The 26,803-nt window shown below is 19.2% G+C and overlaps 2 protein-coding genes and 1 long non-coding RNA gene across 3 annotated transcripts; 1 reads left to right on the forward strand and 2 right to left on the reverse strand.

Moving 5' to 3' along the window:
- Positions 1-296: 296 nt before the first annotated feature.
- RpL5 (ribosomal protein L5) lies at positions 297-6,010 on the forward strand. Its single transcript, XM_012486167.3, has 6 exons — positions 297-473; positions 1,015-1,200; positions 1,305-1,439; positions 1,937-2,142; positions 2,400-2,577; positions 5,773-6,010. Exons 1-6 carry the CDS (start codon positions 471-473, stop codon positions 5,959-5,961), a joined length of 897 nt encoding a protein of 298 aa, XP_012341621.1. The 5' UTR covers positions 297-470; the 3' UTR covers positions 5,962-6,010.
- Positions 6,011-7,578: 1,568 nt separating this feature from the next.
- Positions 7,579-13,352, reverse strand: LOC100863569 (mitochondrial-processing peptidase subunit alpha). Its single transcript, XM_003693389.4, has 11 exons — positions 12,817-13,352; positions 12,413-12,663; positions 12,222-12,301; positions 11,932-12,117; positions 10,284-10,376; positions 10,041-10,213; positions 9,745-9,868; positions 9,448-9,656; positions 9,213-9,378; positions 8,990-9,122; positions 7,579-7,929 (listed from the first exon to the last, which is right to left on the reverse strand). The coding sequence occupies exons 1-11, from the start codon at positions 12,870-12,872 to the stop codon at positions 7,751-7,753; spliced, it is 1,650 nt and encodes a 549-aa protein (XP_003693437.1). The 5' UTR covers positions 12,873-13,352; the 3' UTR covers positions 7,579-7,750.
- Positions 13,353-24,062: 10,710 nt separating this feature from the next.
- Positions 24,063-25,930, reverse strand: LOC147656626 (uncharacterized). Its single transcript, XR_015294093.1, has 3 exons — positions 25,608-25,930; positions 24,424-24,537; positions 24,063-24,298 (listed from the first exon to the last, which is right to left on the reverse strand). It is a non-coding gene; the product is annotated as an uncharacterized LOC147656626 (long non-coding RNA).
- Between the last annotated feature and the right edge of the window lie 873 nt (positions 25,931-26,803).

A 26,803-nucleotide genomic window follows, 5' to 3' on the forward strand; every position in this document is an offset into this window, starting at 1 on the left:
TTTTTTTTTAATTTTGCCTATTATTTCTTTAAAATTAAATATTTAATTTGATTATTTAATTTGATAATTTAATTTAATAAATATAAATATGTCCAATAAGATATAACTTTATCTAGTAAATTCTAGTACCATTATTTTTTATTAGATAATAATGTGAAATATATTAAAATTATTGTAGTATTGAATTGAAATTCGAAATTTAAAATAGAATAATTATTCATGTTTGATATTGAAATATAAAAGTTTATGAAAATGAATACTTATTATTTAAAATAAATTTATAATACCATTTAAATATCGGAATTGTAAATATCGATACTAAAAGTATCCAATATCGAAATATCGAATACACTCGTATTTATTTAAATCGATTCTCTAGATACATCGAATATAAGCGATAACTTCCTTTTCGTTCGTGGAATAGTAAGAGATATTGTGCGGTAGAGATTTTATTGTATTATACGAATAAAATGGTAAGCAAAATTCTCTTAAGATTAGTATAATTGATTAAATAAAATTCTTGATTACTTATACAAATTATTTAACATAAATAAATATGTTAGATGTATGTTATTTAGTAGGATTTGAAAAATGATATTCATTGCAGCATATATAAATGAATATTATAAACTATTTTAATATTATGAAATAAAAAATACAATAATATTTTATTTATTATTTTGAATTGATTAATTTTATGTCTTACAGTATATTGAAAATAATTTTTTTATTTAATTGAAATGTATATATTTATGTTTAATGTGCTCATAATAAAATTAAAAATAATAAAATCAAAAATGGTATTTTATAAATAATCTTATTAGATATTAAAATAAATATGATTTTTAATAAATAATAGTAATAATAATAAAAATAATATCTCTTGAATGATGAAAATTTTAGCTCACTTTGATAAAGAAATGAGAAAATTGTCCCAATATCACTGAATTATATGTAAGTGAAGTGTAATATATAATTGTTCGTAATATGAAAAATAATGTATTTATTTTTTAGGGTTTTGTAAAAGTTGTTAAGAATAAACAATATTTTAAACGTTATCAAGTTAAATTCAGAAGGCGACGTGAAGGAAAAACTGATTATTATGCACGTAAACGATTAACTATTCAGGATAAAAATAAATATAATACTCCTAAATATAGATTAATTGTACGTCTATCAAAAAAATACATTACTTGTCAGGTAAATATAATAAATAAAATATTTAAAATTTTTATTTATTAATAATAATTTTTTTATATAGTTATAATATTTTTTTATATAATATATAATATTTTTTTATATAGGTTGCATATTCAAGAATTGAAGGAGATAGAATTGTATGTGCAGCTTATAGTCATGAACTTCCAAAATATGGTATTAAAGTTGGTCTTACAAATTATGCTTCTGCATATTGTACAGGTCTTCTTTTAGCACGAAGAGTAAGATTTTTATAGTTTTATTTTATGATAATACACTATAATATATATAAATATAATATTATATATATATATATATATATATAGCTGAAAAGTTGAATTGAAAATTTAGGATAAAATAGACAATAATAATAATAATAATAATAATAATAAGGATAATAAAGACAAAACTTTTTTTATTTGATCATTGATTATGCTATATTATATGTTATTATGTTATGTTATAAATATGATTTTTAATGTATTTTTATGATTATATAGAATTTATTAAAATTGACTAATTAGATTTACAATTTTATCAACTTCTCAGCTTAATACATTATTTTATTATATATTATAAATATTTGTTTGATGATGAAATACTCAGCTCGCTTTGATGCATAACTGAAGAAACATTAATTGTTCCCTGTTATATGATTCTGAATAATAATTGTATAATATTAAATATAATTTAAATTAAATATAATATCTTTTAAATAGTGATTTTTTTTTTTTTTAAGTTATTGAAAAAATTAGGTCTAGATACCTTGTATACTGGAACAACTGAAGTAACTGGTGATGAATATAATGTCGAAGAATTAGATGATGAAGGTCCTGGAGCATTCAGATGTTATTTAGATACTGGTCTAATGCGTACAACTACTGGTGCTAGAGTTTTTGGCGCTATGAAAGGTGCTGTTGACGGTGGTCTGAACATTCCACATAGGTATTTGTTAATTAATTATTTCAGGAAATATTAAATAGAAATATAATATACAGTATTATGATGATTATATAACACATGCGCGTCATCTGAGTTATAGCAAGACATGATTTTGTATTTGTGTTCTACAATACAATTTACTTTTTTGCATAGACATAAAAAGATTAAAAATTGTGTTTCTGATAATATCTTATAAATATAAAAATAATATAAAATAATTTCAAATATAATTTATAATTATTCTTATTTTTATAATATAGTACCAAGAGGTTTCCTGGTTATGATAGTGAGTCCAAATCTTTTAATGCTGATGTTCATCGACAACATATTTTTGGACAACATGTTGCAAATTATATGAAAACATTAGAAGAAGAAGATGATGAAGCTTTCAAGCGACAATTTTCACAATATATAAAAAATGGTATTACAGCTGATAGTGTAAGTACTTGTCATTTTACATATTATTCATATTTATATCATACAATTCGTCCAGTTTATAATTACTGCAGATTTTCATAATTTCTACAGTGTCGCAACTGGACAATAATAAGTGCATTGGTTGTAAAAAATAAATGCATTGATATAGCATTTATTATATCAACTTATGTTACATTTTATTTACTTTCTGTTATTCGTATTTTTATTTTATATTATATTAATATTTTATTATATAGAATTTGTTTTTACTAATCAATTTACTAGTCAATATTCTTATAAACAATAAATTATAAAAAAAAATAAAAGAAGGAAAACTAGTACAATTATATTATATTTTGTGTTTTAATTAATTCAAAACAATAATTAATATAAACTGAAAAAGATATAAAGAAAAAAAAATATAAATTGGGTGTAAAATATATAAATATAAATTTATATTTATATATATCTATATGATAGAAATAGATATTAATTAGTAAAAATGGTTTTATAAATAAAATTTTTGATATAATAATTAAAAATAATTAATGAATGCTTTTATAATATGATTTAACACGAGTTTAAAATATCAATGATGCTACTAATAAAAATGACAGTGATTATATAAAAGATTATTTCACCAATTTCCATAATTTTTAAATATATATAAAAGACAAAATTTTGAACAATTTTTTCCTGTGCATATAACATATACATGTCAATTTTTTTAAGATATTTGTAAAAAAAATTATTCATTATTATTATTTATTATTCATAAAATTTCATCTATACATATATGTATGTCTTAATATTAATTGTTAATGTAAATAAGTCATCATAATATAATAACCGACATTTAAAATATACAAATGAACTAGTCAAAAAAACTTCACGAATTTTTAGGCTTAAATATCTTCATTTGAGTTTAAGTATTTTGTGAAATCATTTAGTACTACCATAGAAACTTTCCTGGATTCTTCTGAATCGAACGAAAGTATAAGATATTTTTTTTAAAAACCAAAAATATAATGATAGGTTAAAATGATAGTAATATTAATCTCATAGTTAATATTTATTATTGTATTGATTAAATTTCAATAAAAAATTTTTTATTTTATTATATTTTATTGTTTTATATTTTTATATTTTATTTTCATGGATTCTAAATTTTTTTATTTTAATTTTTTAGATAATTACCAAAATTGTATTATTTTTTTTTCATATATTTCATGTTTACAAGAAAAACAAATCTCTTGTATAAAATATTGCTTATAGAAATATTCATTCTACTTATTTTATCTACTGAATGAAGGAAAAATAAACAACATAAACAAGAAATAATTTGTAAAATTAGCGATAGATATTACCATATGACCATAATATGATTATATTTAATATATGGTAAATGTAAAAAATATTTATGTGATAATTAATTTCAATAAAAACTTCGTTTATTGATTTCTTCGGTACGATATTTATCTATTATGATATTATCATGGTATTAATCTTTTGTGTTCCAATAGTGACTCTCAGACACTTGGATTGATGCGGCAATTCAAATAGCGACAATATTTATGTTTGGCTTTTTTAAAATATCGTTTCATGAATAGTTTTTTAAATTTTTTACATATAATCTTATAAAGTACAGAATAATATATTGTCAAATGGCTAGATTTTTTTATTTCAAATTAGAGCGAGATCGCGTATCGAACTTCATTATCAACATTAGTCATGGTAATAGAAATATTATTTTCAAAGTTTTTGAGTTTTGTAAGAGATAATGAAATTAATTCAAGTGAAGATGAGTTTGATTTTTTGTTATTGAATAACGAAATTACTTCTATTTATTAAGAATAGAATTGACGATAAGAGAAGGAAAATAGTGATGAAAATAGAAATGTATTAAAAGAAGGTGAAAAATAAGAATAATAGATAGTGAATGTGAAAGCATATTATTGAAATTGTAGGTTTGCTCTCAACGAAATAAGAAAGATGAAAGACATCAAATAATATTTTATTTATATTTAAAATATATATAAAATATAATATATAATATATATAATAAAATTTATATAAATTTTATATAATATATAAAATATATAAAATATTATTAGATATACTTAGATTTAGAAATTTTTTAAAATCTTTTATTTATAATTTTTTAAAATAATTTGAATAATTTAAAAAAAAATGTTATTCATATTTTTTATTAAAATATATTAATTAATTATTAGAAAGTGATTAAATTAAATATAATAAATTAAATTAAATATTTAGAAAGTGATAATTATATATAAATAGTAAGTATTTATGTTAGTCATATTTTATTAAATATACGATATAAATATTGTAATTACAGCATAAAGAAGACAAAAATTTATTGAAAATATCATAAATTATAAAAAGACAAGGATATAAAATATAAATTCATATTTATATAAAAAATATGTAATATTTTTATATAAAAACTAAAAAAATTGAAATTTTAAGAAAATATATAATTAAACTTTATAATTCATAAATATATAGACAAAAATAAATTTAAAAATACTGCATTATCAAATATTTATAATATTTCAAAACTTCATTTTTTCATTTGCAATTGTTTGTTCAGTTTTTTTTTACATAATATTGTTTACAGGCTATTTTATTATAATACTATATATAGATTATAATACACTTGATAAAGATTGATTTGATATATAATGATATATAATGATAGTATTAAATTTATTAATATATAATAAACTTTTTAAACTTCTCTAACAACTTTTACAATAAATAAATAAATATTCATAATTATAAATGATTTTATAATCTTATTTTTTTACAATATTTTTGTAATATTTTGACTTTTTTTCAAGTTACAATATTTATATCGTATATTTAATGAAATATAATCATATGAATATTTATTGTATATATATATAACATATATATACAATATATATATATATATATTTGCTTTTTGAATATTTATTAATATTTTAATAATAAATATAAATAGCATAATTTTTTTACAAATTACTCTAAAAACTTTTAAAATATGTACATATAAAATGTATTACTTATTTGTTGAAATTTTGTTAATAAACAGAGTTTTTATTGAAATTAATTATATGAATACTTTTTATATCCACTGTATGTATATTATTTTATATTATTTTATATAAAATACTTTTTTTATAAAATCATTTTTTTTATTTTTATTTACAGATTGAAAATATTTATAAGAGTGCCCATGAAGCTATACGCGCAAATCCAGAACACATAAAGGTTATTAAAGAAAAAATACCTGTGAAAAAGCGTTGGAATCGCGCCAAACTTTCTTTATCAGAAAGAAAGAATCGTGTTGCTCAAAAGAAAGCTTCTTTTCTTAAGACATTAGAAGAAGTGGAAGCTTAATTGTATTTCATGGAAGAAATTGTTCAGAAATAAAAATGTACAATGGAAATTTTGTATTTTTCCTATCATATTAATCACAATATAATAATACGTTTTTATGTAATAATTTATTTAAAAGTAACATAATCGCAACTTTTAATATAAATTTTATGTAAAACCATGTGTTGTATGTATATTAATCATACATATTATCATAAATATATTATCATTTATAATCAATTTAAATATTAAAAATATATTATAAATTATAAATTAATTGATAATTTGTCTCATTTTGAAATTATTTAAAAAATATAAACTTTTAAGGTTTACAAAAATTTTATACAATTTTATAACAATTTTTATCTCTAACATATGAATATATGAATTTCATTTTTTTTTTTATTTCAGAGAATACTTTTTTGAATGAATTTATAAATTTTTATAAAATTGTTTGTAATATAAAACTATTAAAAAATATATATTTTTTTATTTTGCAAATTTTATTTTCGATTTAAATACTAAAAAGTTTAAAAAAGTATATTCCTATTCTGTTTTAAACATTTTATTTTTAAATTAATTTGTTAAAATTCATTAAAATTATTTCATGATATTAATCATATAACATTCATTTTTTCATTTTAATAAAAATAACAAAAATATCAAAATATTAATTTTGTTTAGAAGATTTATAAATCATAAACAATTATGAAAAATATCTAATTATATAGAATTAATGTATTCATGAGATATTTTTAGTAGTTCGTTTCTTAAGATTAAAATAAAATAAAATTGATACACAAAAATGATTGAAACTTATTCATTAAACAATTTAAATTAGATAAAATAAAATGGAAAAAAAAATATAATTTATTTTTTATATCGCAGTATAAATAAATTCTTATATAAATTTTTGGAATAATAGTTTAGAATAAAAATAATCTAAAAATATATTAATTAAAATATAAAATATAATTAATTTGATTGTATTAATATCAAATATAATGCTTATATTTTAATAATATATTAAAAACTTAATGTATATTCTTCAGATAATAATACTGTTTAGTATAAAAATAAAAAAAAATTTGATTAACCTTTTCAATCATAATAGCGATTTTGATGTGAATGTAGGATATTTTTAAATTTTTAATTTTTTTTTTTTAGACATCACTTTGCGAATAAATTCAAGAAAACTTATAATAAAAAAATGAAATTCATAAGTTTCATAATTAATAAGAAAGTAATTTTTATGAAAAAATTTTTATAAAAATCATCAATTTTGAATTTGTACTTTTTAAACAATTTCAAAATCATATAAATAATGAATTAAACTTTTTTCTCTTGTTATTTTTGTATGAGTTATAACATTTAAATTTCAATAAAATTCCAAAAATTGCATTAAAAAATGATCGATTTGATATAAAATATTTTTATTAGATTATCTGATAAATATTTCATTTAATATGTAATGATTAAGAATATTCGTTGCTTATATTTGTATTTATACGTTATGTACATATACATGTACATATTATTACATGTATTTTTACACAACGTATTTATATCAATATATACATAATAAATTTAATGCGGAAAAAAAAATATTTAAAAATCGTCTATTAAACACATACGAAAGAAGGTTAAAATAAATATATTGAAATATAGATTGTAAATAAATTAAAGAACACTTTTATAATCACATGTGATATTCAGAATATAAAATCTTAATTTCGAGATAAATCAACAATTTATATATGGCAAATAATTTTGCCAAAAAAGTATTCTCTACATTAATAACTTTTTTTAATCAACGAAAGAGTGATAATCTACTACGGGAACCAGGTAATCTGCCTTGCTCATCAATTAATCCAGCTTGAATATCTCTGATTGAAGGAATACTTCTCACTTCTCCTCGAGCAGCTACACTAGGTGGTGATTTAAGTAATCGACGTGCTACATTTTTTATATCATCTTTTGATATCTCATCTACAAATAAATATGAACGAATAAAATGATTTTTTCATCATTATAATGACGTGACGTCAAATTATTATAATTATTAAAAATAATTTTAATGTAATTTTAAACTAATTTAAAATTTTTAAATAATAATAATTATAATAAAATATAAGGCAAAAGATTCAGCCAAAATTGAAAAATCAATATGACTATACTATTTTGATTAAAAAATAATATATAAATAACATTTATAAAATAATTACACAGAGTTCTTCAGTAATTTTTTTGCTATGCCATAAACAATAACATCAGTATATATACAAAATTGATATCTGTTATGTAGTATCTGTATATAGTAACTTTTTATTTACACAAAAAGCCAAAATTGAGATTGTTCATATGTATATAAAAATGAAAGTATTTATGATTTATTTATGATTATGATATAGTATTTATAATACTAAATTTTAATGAGAGAATCACTCTATATTAAAATTCACGAATATTGGCTGAATTCATTTTTTAAAGAAAGTGTTCTGAATGAAAACAAAATTGTTTTTTAATTTCTCTATATGATATATATGGTTTAATATAATATAATGTGAAATTATTAGAAATGTATAAAGTTATTAGTATTCAATTTTGAAATAATGAATTAAGTAATTAAAAAAAAAGATAGTAGATTAGTAACATAAAGATCATTACAATACAATGCATGAACAATACCGGACTAACATATTTATCTCAAAATACTATTGCATATTAATTATATAAGTAATTATACATATTTACATATATTAGTACATTTAGTAATAAAATGAATGGATACTTTGTTATCTATACAAGAATTATCATTTTATCTTAATAGACAAAACATTTATGGTGCTATTATATATTACTAAAATAATATAATGACATGTCGATAAGTTATTGTTAATAAATAAATGAATTTTATTAAAATATATGTATAATATGAATATGTCTATATTGATTTGATATAGTTCATGCTTTGTGTTATGTGCATAAGAGATTATTTTTTAATTATTTAAAACTATTAATATGAATTTTAATATAATATAAAACGTACCAATTGCTTGTATAAAATATTCTGGCCGTTTTCTAGAACCAGTGGCTAAAACCTGTCTTCCGATATCTTCAAATACAATAGGTCTTTGTTCTAAATTCATAAGTAACATAGATTGTAGTTGCTTCTTTGCTCTCTATTATTAAAATATTATATAAGATTAAAAGAAAATAGAAAAATATAGTTATTATACTTATATAAATAATACTTATAAATATAACCATACCGCTAACTCGCTGTCTACAATATTATTAGTCATAGTAACCATCTCGTGTACAATTACTTCTACCATATCTCTAACATGAGATGGTATACATGATGCATGAATATAAAAAAGACCTGAATCAGCATATGCATGATTATATGCAGTTGCACTATATAACCAATGATATCTGTAAAATAATAACTTTACAGTAATATTTATTTCTCATCCAATTTTTAAATAGCATTTTAAGCTTTACCGGTTAAGTACATTTGTGTATAACCGAGTATACATTCCCTTTCCTGGACCTCCAGCACTGAAGCTATTACCACCACCCATCATCATATTTAAAACACACATTGCTACAAAATCTGAATCTTGATGAGAACAACCTTCTAAACCTATTACTACATGTGATAATTCTGGTAAACCACTAGGCCCTGCATATACAGGTACATTACATTCTTCCTATATAAATGTAGAATTTAAAGTTGTTATATAATAATATTAAATATTATTCTTTGTATTGTATTTATTAATTTAAAGCAATAATTACTAGTATGTAACCTCCTGTATATTGAGCAATTGAAGCATCAACTCTATTTAAAGATTTTCTTACAGATATTGAATTTTCTTCTATTCTTTCTTCTTCCCAAACTGATTTTTCATTGACGAAATATCTATAATAATTATTATAAAATTCAAAAAATATATTTAAAATTGAAATATTATAATTTAAATTGTATAAAGTATGGAAATTATAATTTATAAGCTTAAAATTAAATCAATTTAATAATATTTTGTTAATTATATATAGTAATGAATACTTAACAGTTTTATTTATATAATTACTTTTGAACTGCTGAAACAAGATCCTCATGTTCTATACCAACTCCAGCTACTACCATTCTATGTGGTAAATAATGGCGTTTTAAATAATCAAATAATATTTTTCTATCTATAAGATCAATATTTTCTTTTGGACAAATTTTTGGAAATCCAAGAGTATTGCTTCTATATGCAGCCTATATAAAGTAAAAGATGTATATTTTTAAAATTTTGCTGAAATATTTATATATATATATAATTACATACTGCATGAATCATATCCATAAGTATTGGTTCTTGTTCTGGTCTGGTAAGTAGAGATTCTAATTCAAAGTGGATCATTTGTCTTGCTGCATTTATCTAAAAATTTATATAAGTTATCTAAATTTTTACATTATATTTGCATACAACAAATTTTTATATTAATAAGAATGTATAATATAAAATTATAAAATTATACAAACTATATCAAAATTTATATATAAATTATTTTTTATATATACAGAGTTATTGAAATGTTTTTTGAATTATTATAAATGACAATAATTATTTAGAAATTCAATAATTTAATAAAATCTTTAAATAAAATAAAAAATATAAATATTATTTTGCATCTTTTTATCCCATCAAAAAGATGAATAGTTCTGATTTAAAAAGTTTTTTTTAGCATAACATAAAAATTATTATAAATTTGAATAATTTTATTAAAAATAAATATTTTTTTATTTTATATAAAATAAAAATATAAAATTTTTTATAGTATGATAGTATATATAAAAATTGTTACAAATTTAAATAATCCTATAAAATTAAATATTTTAAATATTTCTTATTTTATATAAAGATATGATAAAAAGATTATGAAAAAATATGATAAAAAAAAAATATATCTTTCATAAATAATTTTTTGTAATTAGTATAAAATAAATACAAACAAATTCTTTTTTTATAATACATGATTAATTATTAATATCATATTTACAATAAGTTTGTAATATTGTAATATTCTTTCAATTTATAAATATTAATAATTCATAATATCATTACAAATATCAATATTAAAAAAAGAATCAATATATATTTAAAATTAAAATTAAATTAAAACAAAAAATTATTATAATATAATAATTATAATAATATAATATAATAAATTGTAAATCCTTTGTAAATTATAAATTTATATAATTTTTTTTTACATTTTCCATTTTCTTTATAAAAAATGCTTTATGAAATATATTTTTCTTTATATTTTTTTAATTATATAATTGTGAAAAAATTGTTGAGATATAAAATATTTATTTTCAGTAAAGCCATCTAAATTTATTAATTTCTATGTTATGTTATTTAAAAAATTATAATAATTTTTAAATAAGATTTAGGAAGTTTTTACAAATTCTCAAAAATTTTTTATTATGAAAAAAATTTAATTTTAATTCAAGAAAAGATCATTAATCATTCAAAGATTATCTGACAATTTTTCAGTAGATTAAAAATTTTTGAGAAAATCTAAGAAATTTATTTCAAATTAAAATAATAAAAATTAAAAATTAAAATAATTTGTTTGAATTCAATATTATTACAAATATATAAACTGAAAAACTTAATCTTTTCAAAAATGTCCGAATATGAATAATCTCTATTTATGCAGTAAGAATTAATAGTAAAAAAATATTTAATTCAAAACTGAAAACCAAAAATTTTTAAATTTAATCTTATTATAAATTCTATTATAAAATCTAAAAATTTATTATTACATATAATAATAATAATAAATTTATGAGAACAAATCATATTATTTCTAATAGAGGATCTTGTCTATAAAATAAATATAAAATGTGCATATATTTATTTTATACTATATATCAATATTTCATTTTTACCTATATTTTATTACAGTATATAATAAATTTTTTACCTCTTCCTCTGTAATTTGAGGTCTTAAAACAATATCTCCTAAAATTTGTACGACAGTATCCAATCCATGACGTTCTGCTGATGCTGCATAAACAAATGTATCCCTGGATGCTTGGCAATCACATATACCTCCATGTTTTTCTAATGCAAGCATTATCTGATCTTTATTTTTATATGTTTTAGTAGACTGTAAAAATAAATTGTTTTTTTTTATGCTTTAAATACTTCTTCTAGTTTATAATTCTTCAATATATTATAAAAATAATTAAATCAATATATTAAAAATCTTACACTAAATGCTAATTTTTCCAGAAAATGTGAAATACCACTAGGATATGCAATTTCATATCGAGGACCAGAATCAAGCAATACTGCAAAATATTATTTTAATAAATATAAAACATATAAATAAATAAAGAGTATAACAAAATAAATAAAAATATTTCTAAGAATAGAGTTAGAAATGAGTTCTTAGAACTTACCACCTATTGTACAAAATTGACCAAATCGATTTTCAGAAGCAACTTTTAATCCATTCGACAAAACTGTTACTTTAGTACCTTGATGTTCTTCTTTAGCAGTAGCATAAATAGCTTTAGGTAAATTAGGAATCGGTTCGGTTAACGGAGGGAATGGTGTAACAATTGATTTTCTTGTTATTTTATTATTAGATACCTTTTGAGAGGAAAAATCACATTTTTTGAGAAAAGGAAACGTCTTTTTTTGTATTGCACTGTAAAAAATATCATTATTTGCATTTAATTTATATAAGAAATTAATTTATATAAGAATAATTATTGAATAAACGTATTATTGTCATTTTACAAGGTTAAGTGAAAAACATTTATATCATTGCGGAACTTTTTTTTACTATAGAGATAGTTACCTTTTCGTGAAAGCAACTGTCAAGGAACTTTGCGACACTTTCATAAGCATTTTCATTTTATTTTTTGTATCAAATCATTTAATATATAAATTAACTTGTTATCTTCACAGTTTAGAAACAAAAAGTGATTATTTGAACAATCTTAAAAACTTCGACAAAAATAACTTTAAACAAATAGTTCCTATTAAATAAACGAACTTATACATTCAACAAGAATTTCGTACGAATCACAGCGCCACAGTTATAAGTCTTTTGAAAACATAATGATGAATAATTTGTTCAAATATGTTACAATACAATCTATTTTAGATACAATCCATGATGCAAAATTTGATAAATAATATTGTTTTTTTATGTCAGAAACGTAATCGCAAGTCCTATTATTATATTTTTTGCGATAAATTGAAAGATAAAATATTTTTTTAAAAAAATTGATTTAAATATATATAATTTTTCTAATAATCATATGTAAATAATTATAATAAATAGAATATAATATATATATTAAATGTGATAAAATAAATGTATAAATTTTGAATAGATTTGAAGTTGTACTATTTATATTTAAAATATTTATATTGAGTAAATATTAAAATTAAAAAATTTAAACTTTTATTATTAACTTTTTTATCAATTAGATTATAGCATATATAAATTAATAGAAATGAAAAAACAAAAAAATTATATAAAATTAAATGAAAGAAGTTAAATAAACATGTAAGTAAAAATTAATAATGATAATTTAAAAAAAGCTATTAAATGAATTACTAATATTAAACCATATTAAAATATATAAAATAGTATTTCAATTGAATATTAAATATGGATTTATTTATAAAATATTAAATAAAATAATATTGTAATTATTATCATGTATACTTATTTGTAAAAATTATAAATAATCTAAAAGATTAAATACTATTTTGTAGATACAGATTGAATACTTTATAATATTTAATAAAATAATTATATAAAATTTTATTTTTAGTCTAAAAAAATTACTATTATCATTAATTATAGCTTTTATTATTATATGCACAAAATTGGAAAAAATTTTTTTAGTAAAAATAGGAAACCTCTTTTTATAAATAATCAATATATATATCATTTATAGTTTTATCTTTATCTTTTATATTTAATAATTTATAATTATGATTATAATTATGATTATACAACATAAGTATAAACTAGAAATTTTTATGAATTGAAAAATTTAAATTGTAATTATCCATTGAAAAAAATTAATCATAGATTAAAGAATATGACAATGTAAAAATCTATTAGTAAGGCACATGGAAACATAACCAAAATAATCAAATTCAATATAAAACGTTATGTATTCTCAATTTATAAACATGATTACCTATAATTAATAAATATGATAGTTTTATTAATAATCTAATGATATCATCATATATTATCCTTGTAGATATATAATTTCTAAACAAAAATTTGATACTTTCTTTATAAATATGAATAATAGATTTCTAATAGATGATGATTTCAATGCGAAAAATGATTTTTGAGGATTGAGAATTTTAAATCCAAGAGATAGAATACTTTTATATAAATAAATAAGTTAAAGCACATAAACATTAATGAATTAATTTACTTGACCAATTAATCTAAATAAAATATCTTTTCATTAAAAGTATCTCATTTTGTTAGATTCAAGCTTACCTTATTGATTTTTCGTTTGATCATTCACCATCATATCACCATCAATTATAATGGTAATACAACAGATCTATAATAAATATATAAATTGCATACTTTTTCGTAAATATTTAAATAAATATTTAAATGAGTTTAATAAATTATAACTCACTTTTCATTAAACACAGAATATAACATAGACAAATAGTAGTAGAATTTAACACAACATATTGTTGAAGCAATCAATTTCTATGATAATTTATTTTATTCAAAACAAATACTCAGATTTTATTATGAATTACAAAAAAGAAAAAATTAAGAAAAGCATGGCAAAACTCTAAATCTCCTGATAATAAAAAAGTCCTAATAAAATAATATAAAATATATAAATAATATAAAAAGGTTACTCTGTATAAAAATGAATTCTTCAACAAATATTTAAATACTATGTAATGAAAACTACTCTCTTTGAAATGCCTTAATTACAAAGCTACAAGAGAAGAGATTCCATCTATTTGGAATTTGCAAGACTGTTAGATTAACAGTTTAAGAAAAATATATTTGTCACTTATTTTGCTGAAATATTTAAATACTTTTCCTTTATTATTAGTATTTAAATGCTTAAACGATGAAATCTGAAATTCAAAATTACTTAATATATTTAATAATAAACTTTTTATTAGTTATTTTTATTAATTGATTATTATTATTATCGATTTTCTAATATCAATTCTACTATACAACATTGAAATCAAACATAATTAAAAAAGTCAAATTGATGAAAAATAGAAAAATAAATTCTAAAAAGGCCATAAAACATAAATTTATGAATTAAAATAGTAAAATAGAATTACACAAGAAAAATTTTCTTTTTCACATTAAAATTATTTAATGAAATTATTTATATATGTTTTATGCATATAAAACTTTCTTTCTATTATGGAGTAAATCATCAAACATTGCTCGTTCAAATGTATATTGGCTATATTTCCGAAAAGCATATGTTGCTAATGAAATTTGGAATGGATATTCTAAATTTAAAATTTGAATATTCTTTCACAATTAAAAACTTCACAATTAAAGGAGTTGAAGAAAGGTCTTCGTTTATTAGATTTCAAAATATTAATAAAAAAATTTCGGAACAATACATTATATTTTATTTATATATATAGATGTAACACATGAATGCTAACTACATATATTTTATTAATACAATTAGTTCACTACGATCATTGTCGCATTGTCAATTAGCCAAATGATATAATATAGTGATACTCAAAATGTGTTAAATAAAATTGATTACTATAATTTGTCTAAGAAATATTATCTATTTAGTTATAAATATTAATATTAATACTTATTTAAATCAATTAATCAATTAGCTCTTTTATATTGGTCTCAATAAGTTTAAAATATATTTAAAAAGAGTTTCATTTCTAACAATTTTTTCCTTTCACACACACAACAGATGATTGATTTTAGTTTTCAAAATATTCAATTATTCAAATTAAAATTTCATAGCAATGCGATGTTTCTTTATATGGATAATAGTGTGCACATGGTGCACTATTATTTTGTCCATGCGGATAACAATAATAGCGAATATTGATTATATTGAAATCTATATAAAAAAAAGTACAATTTATATTATGTTTACATACTAGTGGTATATGAAGAAACTATGCTTCATACGAAATGAAAGTTAAAAAAATTAAAATTAAAAATTAAAAAATTAAAAATTGTTGAGAAATTAAATAATATCTTCAGAATTACTAAATTCAATTACTAAGTTTAAGTACATAATTTTCTTTGGCCATCTATGATAGTTGACAATACCAGTAATGATTTGATCATAATGATTATTTTTTTCACGTTTTAATTTTAGTAATCAAAAAATATTAGATTTCAATTGGATTTCATAGATTTTATTACTTGCTATGCAATAAACATTCAACAACATATATTAATATATATAGAAAGAAAAATATTATTATTATTATTATTTTTATATTTATAAATATTGTTATTATTTTGATTTGGATTGTATATTTTCATATTGGCTATATTAGAACAGTCATTGCATCTCCAATATTTTACATGATATATTTTATATACTAAGACTATTCCTTTTCTATTTCTCTAAATTTCAATTGAAAGCATATGTTTTTCGGAAAAATACAAATTATTTATAAAATTATTTAAAAAAATTTTTATATTATTTTTCATTAATAATCATCAACTAATAGATTGAGTGCAAATAAATTATGTATAATGAATGATTAAACATCAAATGAATGAGAATAGATGTTTAATCTAAAATAGTGATTCTGAAAATGTATATGAGATGATGTATGGAATCATAATAATAAAATATGATTGCACAAATGCTAATAAATAAAATTATTTCAGAAATTATATAATCTTTAAGATATTTAAAATATAACTAACTTAAAGAGAAAACAAATATAAAATTTATTAAAATAACAAATACTATTTATGCAATAGAAATTGCTATTTTTATTAGAAACAATATTAGTTCTGTAAAAATTACACTTAAATCAAAATTGGAAATAGTGGCAGTTACTTTCATACCTAAAAAGAAAATATGTGTTTATAACATCTATTTGCTAAACAATCAAAACTTAGAAATTATTCAAATCTAAAATATTATTTAACAACTGCCCAGATCAATTAGAACTACTACCAGAAAATTTTAATAGTTACATTCTGTAACATCATTTAATTAAAATAGATTTAAAAAAAAAACTAAAAAACTATTAGAAGATTATGATCTAATTAACACAATATCGGATGTAATAAAAAAAACTAAATTAAAAATGTGTAGAAGACTAAAGATTCTATAATGAAACAATGAATCAAGAAGTCTACAAAAAAAATCTTTTAAGAATTATAAAAAGTATTTGAAAATTCAATAGAATTCAAGAAATTAAAAGGAATATTGAAATTCAATAAAAGGCAAACATGGATTGACTTCACTTTATTCATAATACAAACACAACAATAATAATATGAAATAAATTAAAACAATTCTCAAGGAAGATTTTAATTTCAATTACTTTGCTAGTAAAAAACAACATCAACTTTGACGTGAATTTTTTAAAATACAAAGTTGAAAATTATGACACCTTGGATTTTGATTAAATCAATCTGAATAATATTCTTCTATCTCTAGACAAAGTCTCCAGTTTATATTGAATCAAATTAAAAAGTAATTTTCCAGAGAATATTCCAAACATATTTTTTAACAATAAAAAATTAATAACTTTTGGCATAATTAAAAATTATTTTAATTAAAATTAATTGTATAAGTAATTAAAATATATAAAGATTAATTACTGAAATATAAAATATAAAAAATATAAAGATTTCCAGTAAATTTGAAAATCAATTAAAAAACTGAACTTGAAAGCATTAGCCAATAGCATTAATTTATATAAAAAATAAAAAAAAATAATTAAACAAAATAATAAATTATGATTTCGATGGCTTTTAGAAAAAAAAAAGATTTTTTTAAAACTTCAAAGTGAATTTAAAATATATCAATTCATTACAGATTACTTGATTAATTTAGAAGCCAATATAAACAATGCATTCATAATTAACTAAATCTAGCATGAAAAAAGTACACAACATAATATGATAATATCTTGCTCATATTTGAAATCAATACACATTCTATTTCATAAAAAATTTCTTATAAAAAAAAGGAATTTCTTATGTAAAAAAAAAAATATATAAAAAAGGAAAAATGTAAATTAGAGCAAAGGAGTCCTTTTCAAATCTAGTATAATAGAATTCATAATAAATATTTATTTTTAATAACTATTAATAATTGTTACAAATAATGCAAAATTTGTATATAATATATACAGAGTGATCATAAAAATATGGAACATTTTTGGATGAATTTATTAAAACAATGAAAAAAATACATATACATATATCTTGATAAGGCTTAATTAACAAGTTATAAATATTTATAATAGTTATGAATATTATAGTTATAAATATTTATAAATATTTATAAGTTTGTATTAGAGTAAGACAGTGAAAGAACAAAAACACTCAGTTGAATGCTCAATAGTACTGTATTGCAACTGCTTACAGGCTGCTTGTATAACAGAGCCTCAATGAAAGTAAATACATTGATATTCTTTTATACACAAATGAATATTTCTAAATTTTAGTATAATATAATTAATATATAATATGTATAAATATTGTATAATATATGTAATAACTATACAATATTCTTATATTGTTAAAAAAAAATTATCACTTTTAATTATACAAATTTGAAATGTCATACTTGTAATAAAATCTTTAAAAACAAATCAAAATATATTTCTATAAGATTTCGAATTAAAAAAATTGATTATATTTTTATATGCACAATTGTTTTTTTAATTATTTTTACATCTACAAAAAGTCTGAAATATTAATCAAATACTTAAATCAATTTAAATTTTAGATTATTAAACATGAGCTAATCAAATTATTGACAAATTTTTATCTTTATTTTACTTTACTTAATATTTTTTATTCTCATGTAGAGAGAAATAATAATAAAGTTGATCTATCATATATACTCATAAAAAATGCGTTTTATGCATGCTTTTTTTATGCATGCCTCGAATAAATATTACTAATTCTAATTTCTTTTTTTATACTTTTATTTTTAATATACGAAGCGAATATCAATGAATCAGACCAAGATAAAATAAGAATCAAGATCAAGATAAAGTAATGCTATTTTACCAACAGAAAAGATTAACTTTTCTTTCGGATTATTCTTATTTGTTTTTTATATATAGTCTTTCTTTTTCTGCAATTAATATTTAATTCACATTTAATTAACATTAACATTAATTATTAACAACAATATTTTAGTAAACACATTGTCGTGCTGGAAACTATACGGAATCAAGTTCAATTCAAGTTTATTGAAATTATACATATTTGAACTCGTTTAAAATAAAATTGTAATTAAATAATCTTCATATAAAAGTTGTATGATAATAAATAATAATTAAAATAATTTTATTCAAAGAAATTAATGTGAATAATTAAATAAAAAGAAATATCGCTATCAAAATATGTAATAATAACATGAAAAATGTTTATATGATTTTTTAGTAAGTATAAAACGCAGTATTAGTATCAAATGTTAAAAATATAGATTTTAAATTTTGACTATTTTTCTATTTATTAATCTCATATCGGGATAAAAAACATTGAATTCAAATGAAATAGAGACAAAATTTTTTAACTGATGCATTGATCTTTGAAATTCAAATTGACTCAAATATTATTAATGATTTCCTTATACATATAAGAATAAGAAAATTTATGTATAGAAAAACATATTCAACCTTTTTAATCTGAAATCTTATGGAAATATTTGATTTGCTCCTATGAGCTTCAGTAAGTAAGTAGTTGAATTCAATGATTCAGTTATGGATTTAAATAAAATGTTTGTACCATAATAACCATTAAATAAAGCGATATATATATTAATATTTTGTAACTTATTCGAGATAAGGTTTTGTTAAATAAGGAGTTATATAATATTACACTGAAATTCATTTGAAATACTTATTTGTGTATAAATATCAGTGTATTTATTTTTATTAATGGACTCCACTTAATTAAGTTTTGTCAGATGTAAGTATATAACTTTTTTTATCGTTTTGATATCTAGAATCTATCAAAATTGTTCTACATTTTTATGAATATATGAAACTATATATGAAACTATAATTAACTTTTTAATAATTTCATCATAATATATAAAGACAAGAACATGAATATGATAAAATAAACTTTTCTAAGATACTACAGATAACCTGCTTATCTGCAAAGCAAAAAATAATATTCAAATTTTTTCTTATAAAAGTTGAGAGTATCATATTTAGGAGGAAAATTACTAGAAAAAAAAAACTTTCACTAATTGCGAAGTAAACATTATGTTTTTATAAAAAAAATGCAGATGATTGTCAATTTTATTATAAGAAATATTATGTAAAAATTTTATATAATTTTATTATAATTTTATTATAAGAAATATTGCACAATATAATTTTTAAATAAGTAATAAATAATAATAAATTAATAATAATTTTTTTAACAATAATAAAATAATTATATATTTTTCTTTTTAATATTTAACATAAACAGGAAATGATAGAGATATAGTTTATTTTATTTAAAAATAAATTAAAAATGTTTTATTAATGCATTTTTTGCAAGAGTTTTTTTTTATATATTTTTCGTAGATATTTCTTACAAATCATATAAGATTTAGTTATTTTATTATCTTTGCAAAATCTTTTTTACCATGTTTTTCGTGAATGTGAAATATAATATGGATCATTTGATGTTCTTTGTATGTTTTTTTTTCCATGAAATTCTTGATAGTTTAGCAAACTTTTCTGCTTGAAATAAAAATATCTTGATATATTTTGTTTAATTTTATTTCCTATAAAGAATTTATTATTTCCTTTATTTCCTATAAAGAATAAAACTGGTTAAATTAAAAATATTAATGAAAATTTGGATAGGCTATTTGTAAGATTTTGATTTTACGCTAATTTCTATTAATTACTTATATTTTATTAATTAATTATATCGACGACGAATTTGTACTATTTTATTACGTTACTGTTTCAGGTATTCGCTTTATATTATTTTCAATTTTTATATATTTATGTTTGGAATTTATTATAACTTTTTTTCTTAATTATAATTTTGTAAATTGTTACAGTACAATCATTTTATTTGTAACTATTATCGTAAATTAGCAAAAAACATGCCATATTATTTTTTTGTTTTTATAAATTTTCTTAGTTCTTGTTTGTTATAATAATGTTATTTTTTCTTTTTTTTTTTTTAGAAATCATTAATGATACATTTGAAAAAATTCTTGTCGTAATATTTTTTATATAATAAATGAATAATAAATTCATTGAATAATATTGACAACGGTCTTGTATGTTTTTTTTTTCCAAATATGAAGATTTATTTATAATATATTTATTTTCATTTCCGCTAGTCAAAATTTGATTCAAATTTATGAGCTTTATTTAGTATGTATTGTGTGAATCTATATTTTTGTAGTTATTCATCAATATTCATCAAATCGCTATTTTAGTAACTATTTTGACTATGACTGATTTATTTCTTGATGAATCTATTCTGAAATTAGAGCAAATTTATCGGTTTTTCGACTTTGTTACCTTTTTTCATCAAATCAAAGAAATTTTAATATTTCTATGAAATTATTTCTTTCTGTAGTTTTAAAAAAAAATGCAAATCCTTATTTCGAAATTCATAGATATGAAATAAATAAATTTTTTATTCAATATACATTGTATATAAAATTGCAGTAATATAATTATAAATAAATATATAACGGCATATATTTTGATATAGGCAAAATAATTTAGTTCCTAGAATTCACAATGTTTCTATTTCTGTACATTTTTTTATATACTTAATAATATGATTATCAATTATCAAAGAAAATATTGTTCGGGTTTTATCATAATATTTTGTTTAATGTATATCGTTAATATTTTTTTAAAATTACGATGATAAAATCGTCTTCTGAATGTCGAATTTCTTTTATTTACCGTTATCAAGAATCATTTTAATGTTTTGCTCATTTTAGTCACTCTCACTTTCGAAATCTAATAAAAATATTTAGCATTTTTGTTCTTTATGAACATTAAAATATTTTTTCTTCATCGTCAATATCTGAAATATTAAGTATATTAAGTATTAAACAAATAATTCTCATTTTCAATTTGTTCGTTCAAATTCAGAATTTTGCTCTTTATTAATAAAATCTTTACTTATATTTTTATTTTTTTATTTCAGTAACTTTTTCATTGAACATATTAACATATTTAGGGACAAAATTAAGAAATAGAATAAAACAATATTATATATATATATTGAATATTATAAGATTTATTCACTTTTTCTGATATTTAATTGATCTTAACCTTTAATCTGTTCTTTATGATTCTTAAAAATTTTTATTACATTTAGATTTCGTTATATCTATATGCATTTTTTTATTATAAAGTGTTTTATTATAAAGTTTTTTATATATATCTTTTTTTTATATAATAACCTTCGATAAGACATCGTTTATGCCATGACAGATTTTATTAAATTATGTTTCAATTGTTTGCGGCGAAACTAAACACATATTGTATTCAGAAATATATTATAGCTATTCGGATTTTAATTGAATTTAGAGCTAAGATTCCAAGCAAAGAATTTTATAAAAAGATATATATTTGTCACGATCACATATATAATATATATATAAACAAATTAAAAGATTTTCTCAATAAAATAAAAGCAAAAAGTAAAACAAAAATTGAAAAATTAGATAATATAAGAATTTATATATAGTTAAATGTTATATATAGTTAAATAAACAAAAGAAATAACAATGAATGTATAATTTTAAATTAAATTTTAAATTCGATCATTTGCACAGTATAGTATGATTATAATGATGTTAACATATGAAGCATTAATAAGACCAGTACTAGACTATGATTGAATGGTACATTCAACAAAACTTAATATTATTAAACAGTTAGAATCCATCAAAAATTCTACTTTAAGAATCACCACAATGCTTTTTAAATTAGTTCAATTAATAATTTATTATATACAATCGATGAAATATTTCTAGAAAAATATTATTTAAGATATTATATATTAAAATATGCAATTTCTATAATTTCAACGCCTAACAATCCTGCGTACAAAACCAATTTTTTTGTTAATAATAATTGTTAATAAATCAACAAAATGAATTCTCAAAATTAATTCACTAAAGAATACGCAGATATTAACAACAATAATATTTTAATGTTACAAATTAATTTTTCATATGTATCATATGTATATGTAAATTAGTTTTCCAGCATAAACTGTTAAAACATTATGTATCAATCCATGTGTAAAAAAAAAAATGAATTTATTCAAAACTAGAATAAATTCAATAAAAATCGGAATTAAATTCTTAAATTCAATCAGTTCAACGATATTTTTATATATTTTCCTTATATATTTATAGATATATCAAAACAAAATAGCAGTAATTATCATTAAAATGAAAAAATCCAAATTAATATACATTATATGTCAAATATATTTAGTATAGAGTTAATAGTAATTTTTAAAGCATTTGAACTAATCAATAATCAGTAAATCAGAAAGTATACTATCTTTAATGACTTTCTCAATGTAATAACAGCAATTCACAATCTACAAAATAAAAACGAAATAATCTTAAATATATGAGAACTATAATCTAATAAAGGATATACAATTACTATACAATTATTATCACTATTCGCTTTTATCAAAATATAATAGATAAGGAAGAAATTGACAAGCTTAAAAAAGCTATTTCGTTATCATTTAATAATAAGATCAATTCATTCAAAGATGTAAAGAAATTTATTAGATTTAAAATCTATTGGATTTAAAATTTATTAGATTAAAAAATTATGTAAAATAAAAAATGTAAAATAACAACAATATTTTAATTTTCCTCAATAGTTTAGTTTTTTATTCTATTATTGCAGGATAATGATTATATATTTATAATATTTGTTAACATCTTTGTATTATATTTGATTGAGATTGACACACAAAAATCGAACTGTAATATATGTGATGTAATTGTGATTATCATTGAATGCGTTATGTTACAATTTGCTAATTGTGCTCTGACAATTGGTGATTGAGAAGTTTGTTAAGGATAAACCCAAGAATCCTGAAATTGTTAAACAGCCTGGATTTTATTTTCAATAGTTTAATAATAATTTATAGCAGGTATAGTTCCCTAACGCTTTCCATATTTTCAATTTAAATAGAGACATAGCAGCAAATTTTACAAACCACTTGCGACAGATCATCGTGGAAGCGAGCGTAAAGATCCTGACTCCGCGACCCCACAAGGGCTCATCCTTTGAAACTGCTTTTCAACGCAACTATTGGTCCCTCTAATCCTCTCTTAGCGCGCATTTTCACGAAAGGTAATGATTGGAAGAAAAATCAAGACCCATGACAGTAGATCAAATCAATTAGAAATAAAATACAGATTAGATAGATACAATTTACATTAAACTTACAATCATTACAACTAACTGTAAACAGTTAAGATAAATCATCATTTGTTTAGTCAAAGCTCATAATATAAACTATTATGCAGTCGTACGACAAATAAGTGATCCTTTGGATAATAACATTAATTCAGACACCACATTTGTACAATATTCAAAATCCTTCACTTTAGATTTTAACAGAAAAAGTGACTATATTTTTATTTTGTATACTATTTGAATTCTGCTTGTGTTTTACTTGAATTCTGTCTTGTGTTTCTTTTTATTTATTCTTATTATATAGAGATATTATATAGAAATATTATATATCTTTTTATTATTAGTTAAATTTTGTGTATTTTTGAACTCTCTTGTGACTTTATTCCAAAAAAGAAAACTATTCATACTTTTAATTTCTATTCTATTTTTATATTTTTTTGCATTATATATCAAGAAAAGAATGAAAGATCAACAAGTATGAGAAATGAAAAAATATTGCGGAAGATATTAATAAACAGTATTTGTTCATTTCTATAATAATAAAATATGTACATATTTCTACTTTCTCTACATATTTCTCTATATATTTTTTTTTTTCTATCTTATGATAAATATTTATCATAATTTTTTTATGAAGCGCGTTTATAATAATGTTCATAAATTATTCCTCAAAGAAACAAATGATGTATATTTTTTTAAATAAGAATTCAAATGATTCATTTGTGCAACGATTATGCAAACGAATTATTTTATCCGAGGAATATCTTTCAGGAGACGAAATATTCCATATATCAGTCACGATAAGTCATATCGCCGAATAAAATCTAATATCGATATCGAGAATAAAACCGATATAGGTAAAAATAAAAATAGTAATAATAAACAATAACGCATATCATATAAATTGCACTGCAAGTGTAATTCCATTTGAAATCTAAAATCGTTATATAGGTTGAGAATAATTAAGTGCAAGATTTTTACCTTTTTTTTATTCATTACGGAAGAGATTTTTCAAATGATCGTTGATGAAACAAACGCATATACTGTAGAAAATTATAAAATTATAAAATTATAAATTAAATAAAAACTCGTTCAATTAAATAAATATAATAACAACCAATAAAAATAAAATGAAATTGGTTTTTTTTGATTTTCTAATATGAATGTGAAGTTATCTAAAATTGGTTCATATTAATGCAAAGATAACACGAACTGTCAATCATTTCCAAAAACAGTTATATGTAGAAACTATTGAATTGCTTTTATGATTTCTATTTTAATAATAATCAAATAACAAATAAAAATTATAGACTGTGTAAGATAAATAAAATTATGGATGTACTAAATTAAAATTTTCATAGATATTATGAACTAGATATACGTATTAATATAAAGATACACGTATTAATGATTTCTTAGTATCATTTTCGAGAGTGCATAATTTTTAAAAAGAAACATAGATACAGAATTATTAATTATATTATATTTAAATATATTTAAATATTTAATTATATTATATTTTAATTATATACTAGGGCATATATACAAATTTTAAATATTTTTTAGAAAAAATTAAATACAAAATTAAAATCATGTGTAATGCATGTATAATGATATACTCCATAAAAATCGTACAATTTATATAGATAACTGGTATTACAGTTTTAATTTAACCGAATAATTAATTGCTTTTAATATTTATCTGGAATTATATAAAAAAATCAAAATTATTAACATTAAAGGAATACCTGAAGAAATTAAATGAAAATAATTAGAACAAGGCGAACTGATTGCTATGCAAAATAAGAAAAATATTATAGTTTATCTTAAATATATATATAGTTTTTCTTAAATAGAAAAAAAAATATTTTAATGCTTTCTACAAAATATTCGGCGGAAATAATGACTATATGCAAAAAAAAAAAAAAATTACACGTATATAATCAATAGTAATTATTGATTAAAAGTAGGAAAATATTCTGTAATTTTTAAATAATTATATATTCTATATTATTTGAAAAATGATATATAACTTTCAAATTGTTCTTGAACACATTAATTGCAAATGCACTATTGTTATATAAATAGATAATAAAAAAAAGAATAAAAATATGATTTTAAAATAGTATTTGCAATATATCTCATAGTATAAAAAATGTGTAAAATGATAAAAATGT

This window comes from Apis florea, unplaced genomic scaffold (assembly GCF_048593485.1).
Source record: "Apis florea isolate Af1SG1 unplaced genomic scaffold, ASM4859348v1 contig_3571_pilon, whole genome shotgun sequence".
Taxonomy (NCBI): Eukaryota; Metazoa; Arthropoda; class Insecta; order Hymenoptera; family Apidae; genus Apis; species Apis florea.

Coding starts and splice junctions, on each gene's coding strand:
- RpL5 (XM_012486167.3), top strand. Junction 2,143..2,399: donor GGTCTGAACATTCCACATAG/GTATTTGTTAAT, acceptor TTTATAATATAG/TACCAAGAGGTTTCCTGGTT. Junction 2,578..5,772: donor ATGGTATTACAGCTGATAGT/GTAAGTACTTGT, acceptor TTTTATTTACAG/ATTGAAAATATTTATAAGAG.
- LOC100863569 (XM_003693389.4), bottom strand. CDS start 12,872: ATGAAAATGCTTATGAAAGTGTCGCAAAGTTCCTTGACAGTTGCTTTC. Junction 9,379..9,447: donor TACACAAATGTACTTAACCG/GTAAAGCTTAAA, acceptor ATTATTTTACAG/ATATCATTGGTTATATAGTG. Junction 7,930..8,989: donor ATATTTTATACAAGCAATTG/GTACGTTTTATA, acceptor ATTTATTTGTAG/ATGAGATATCAAAAGATGAT.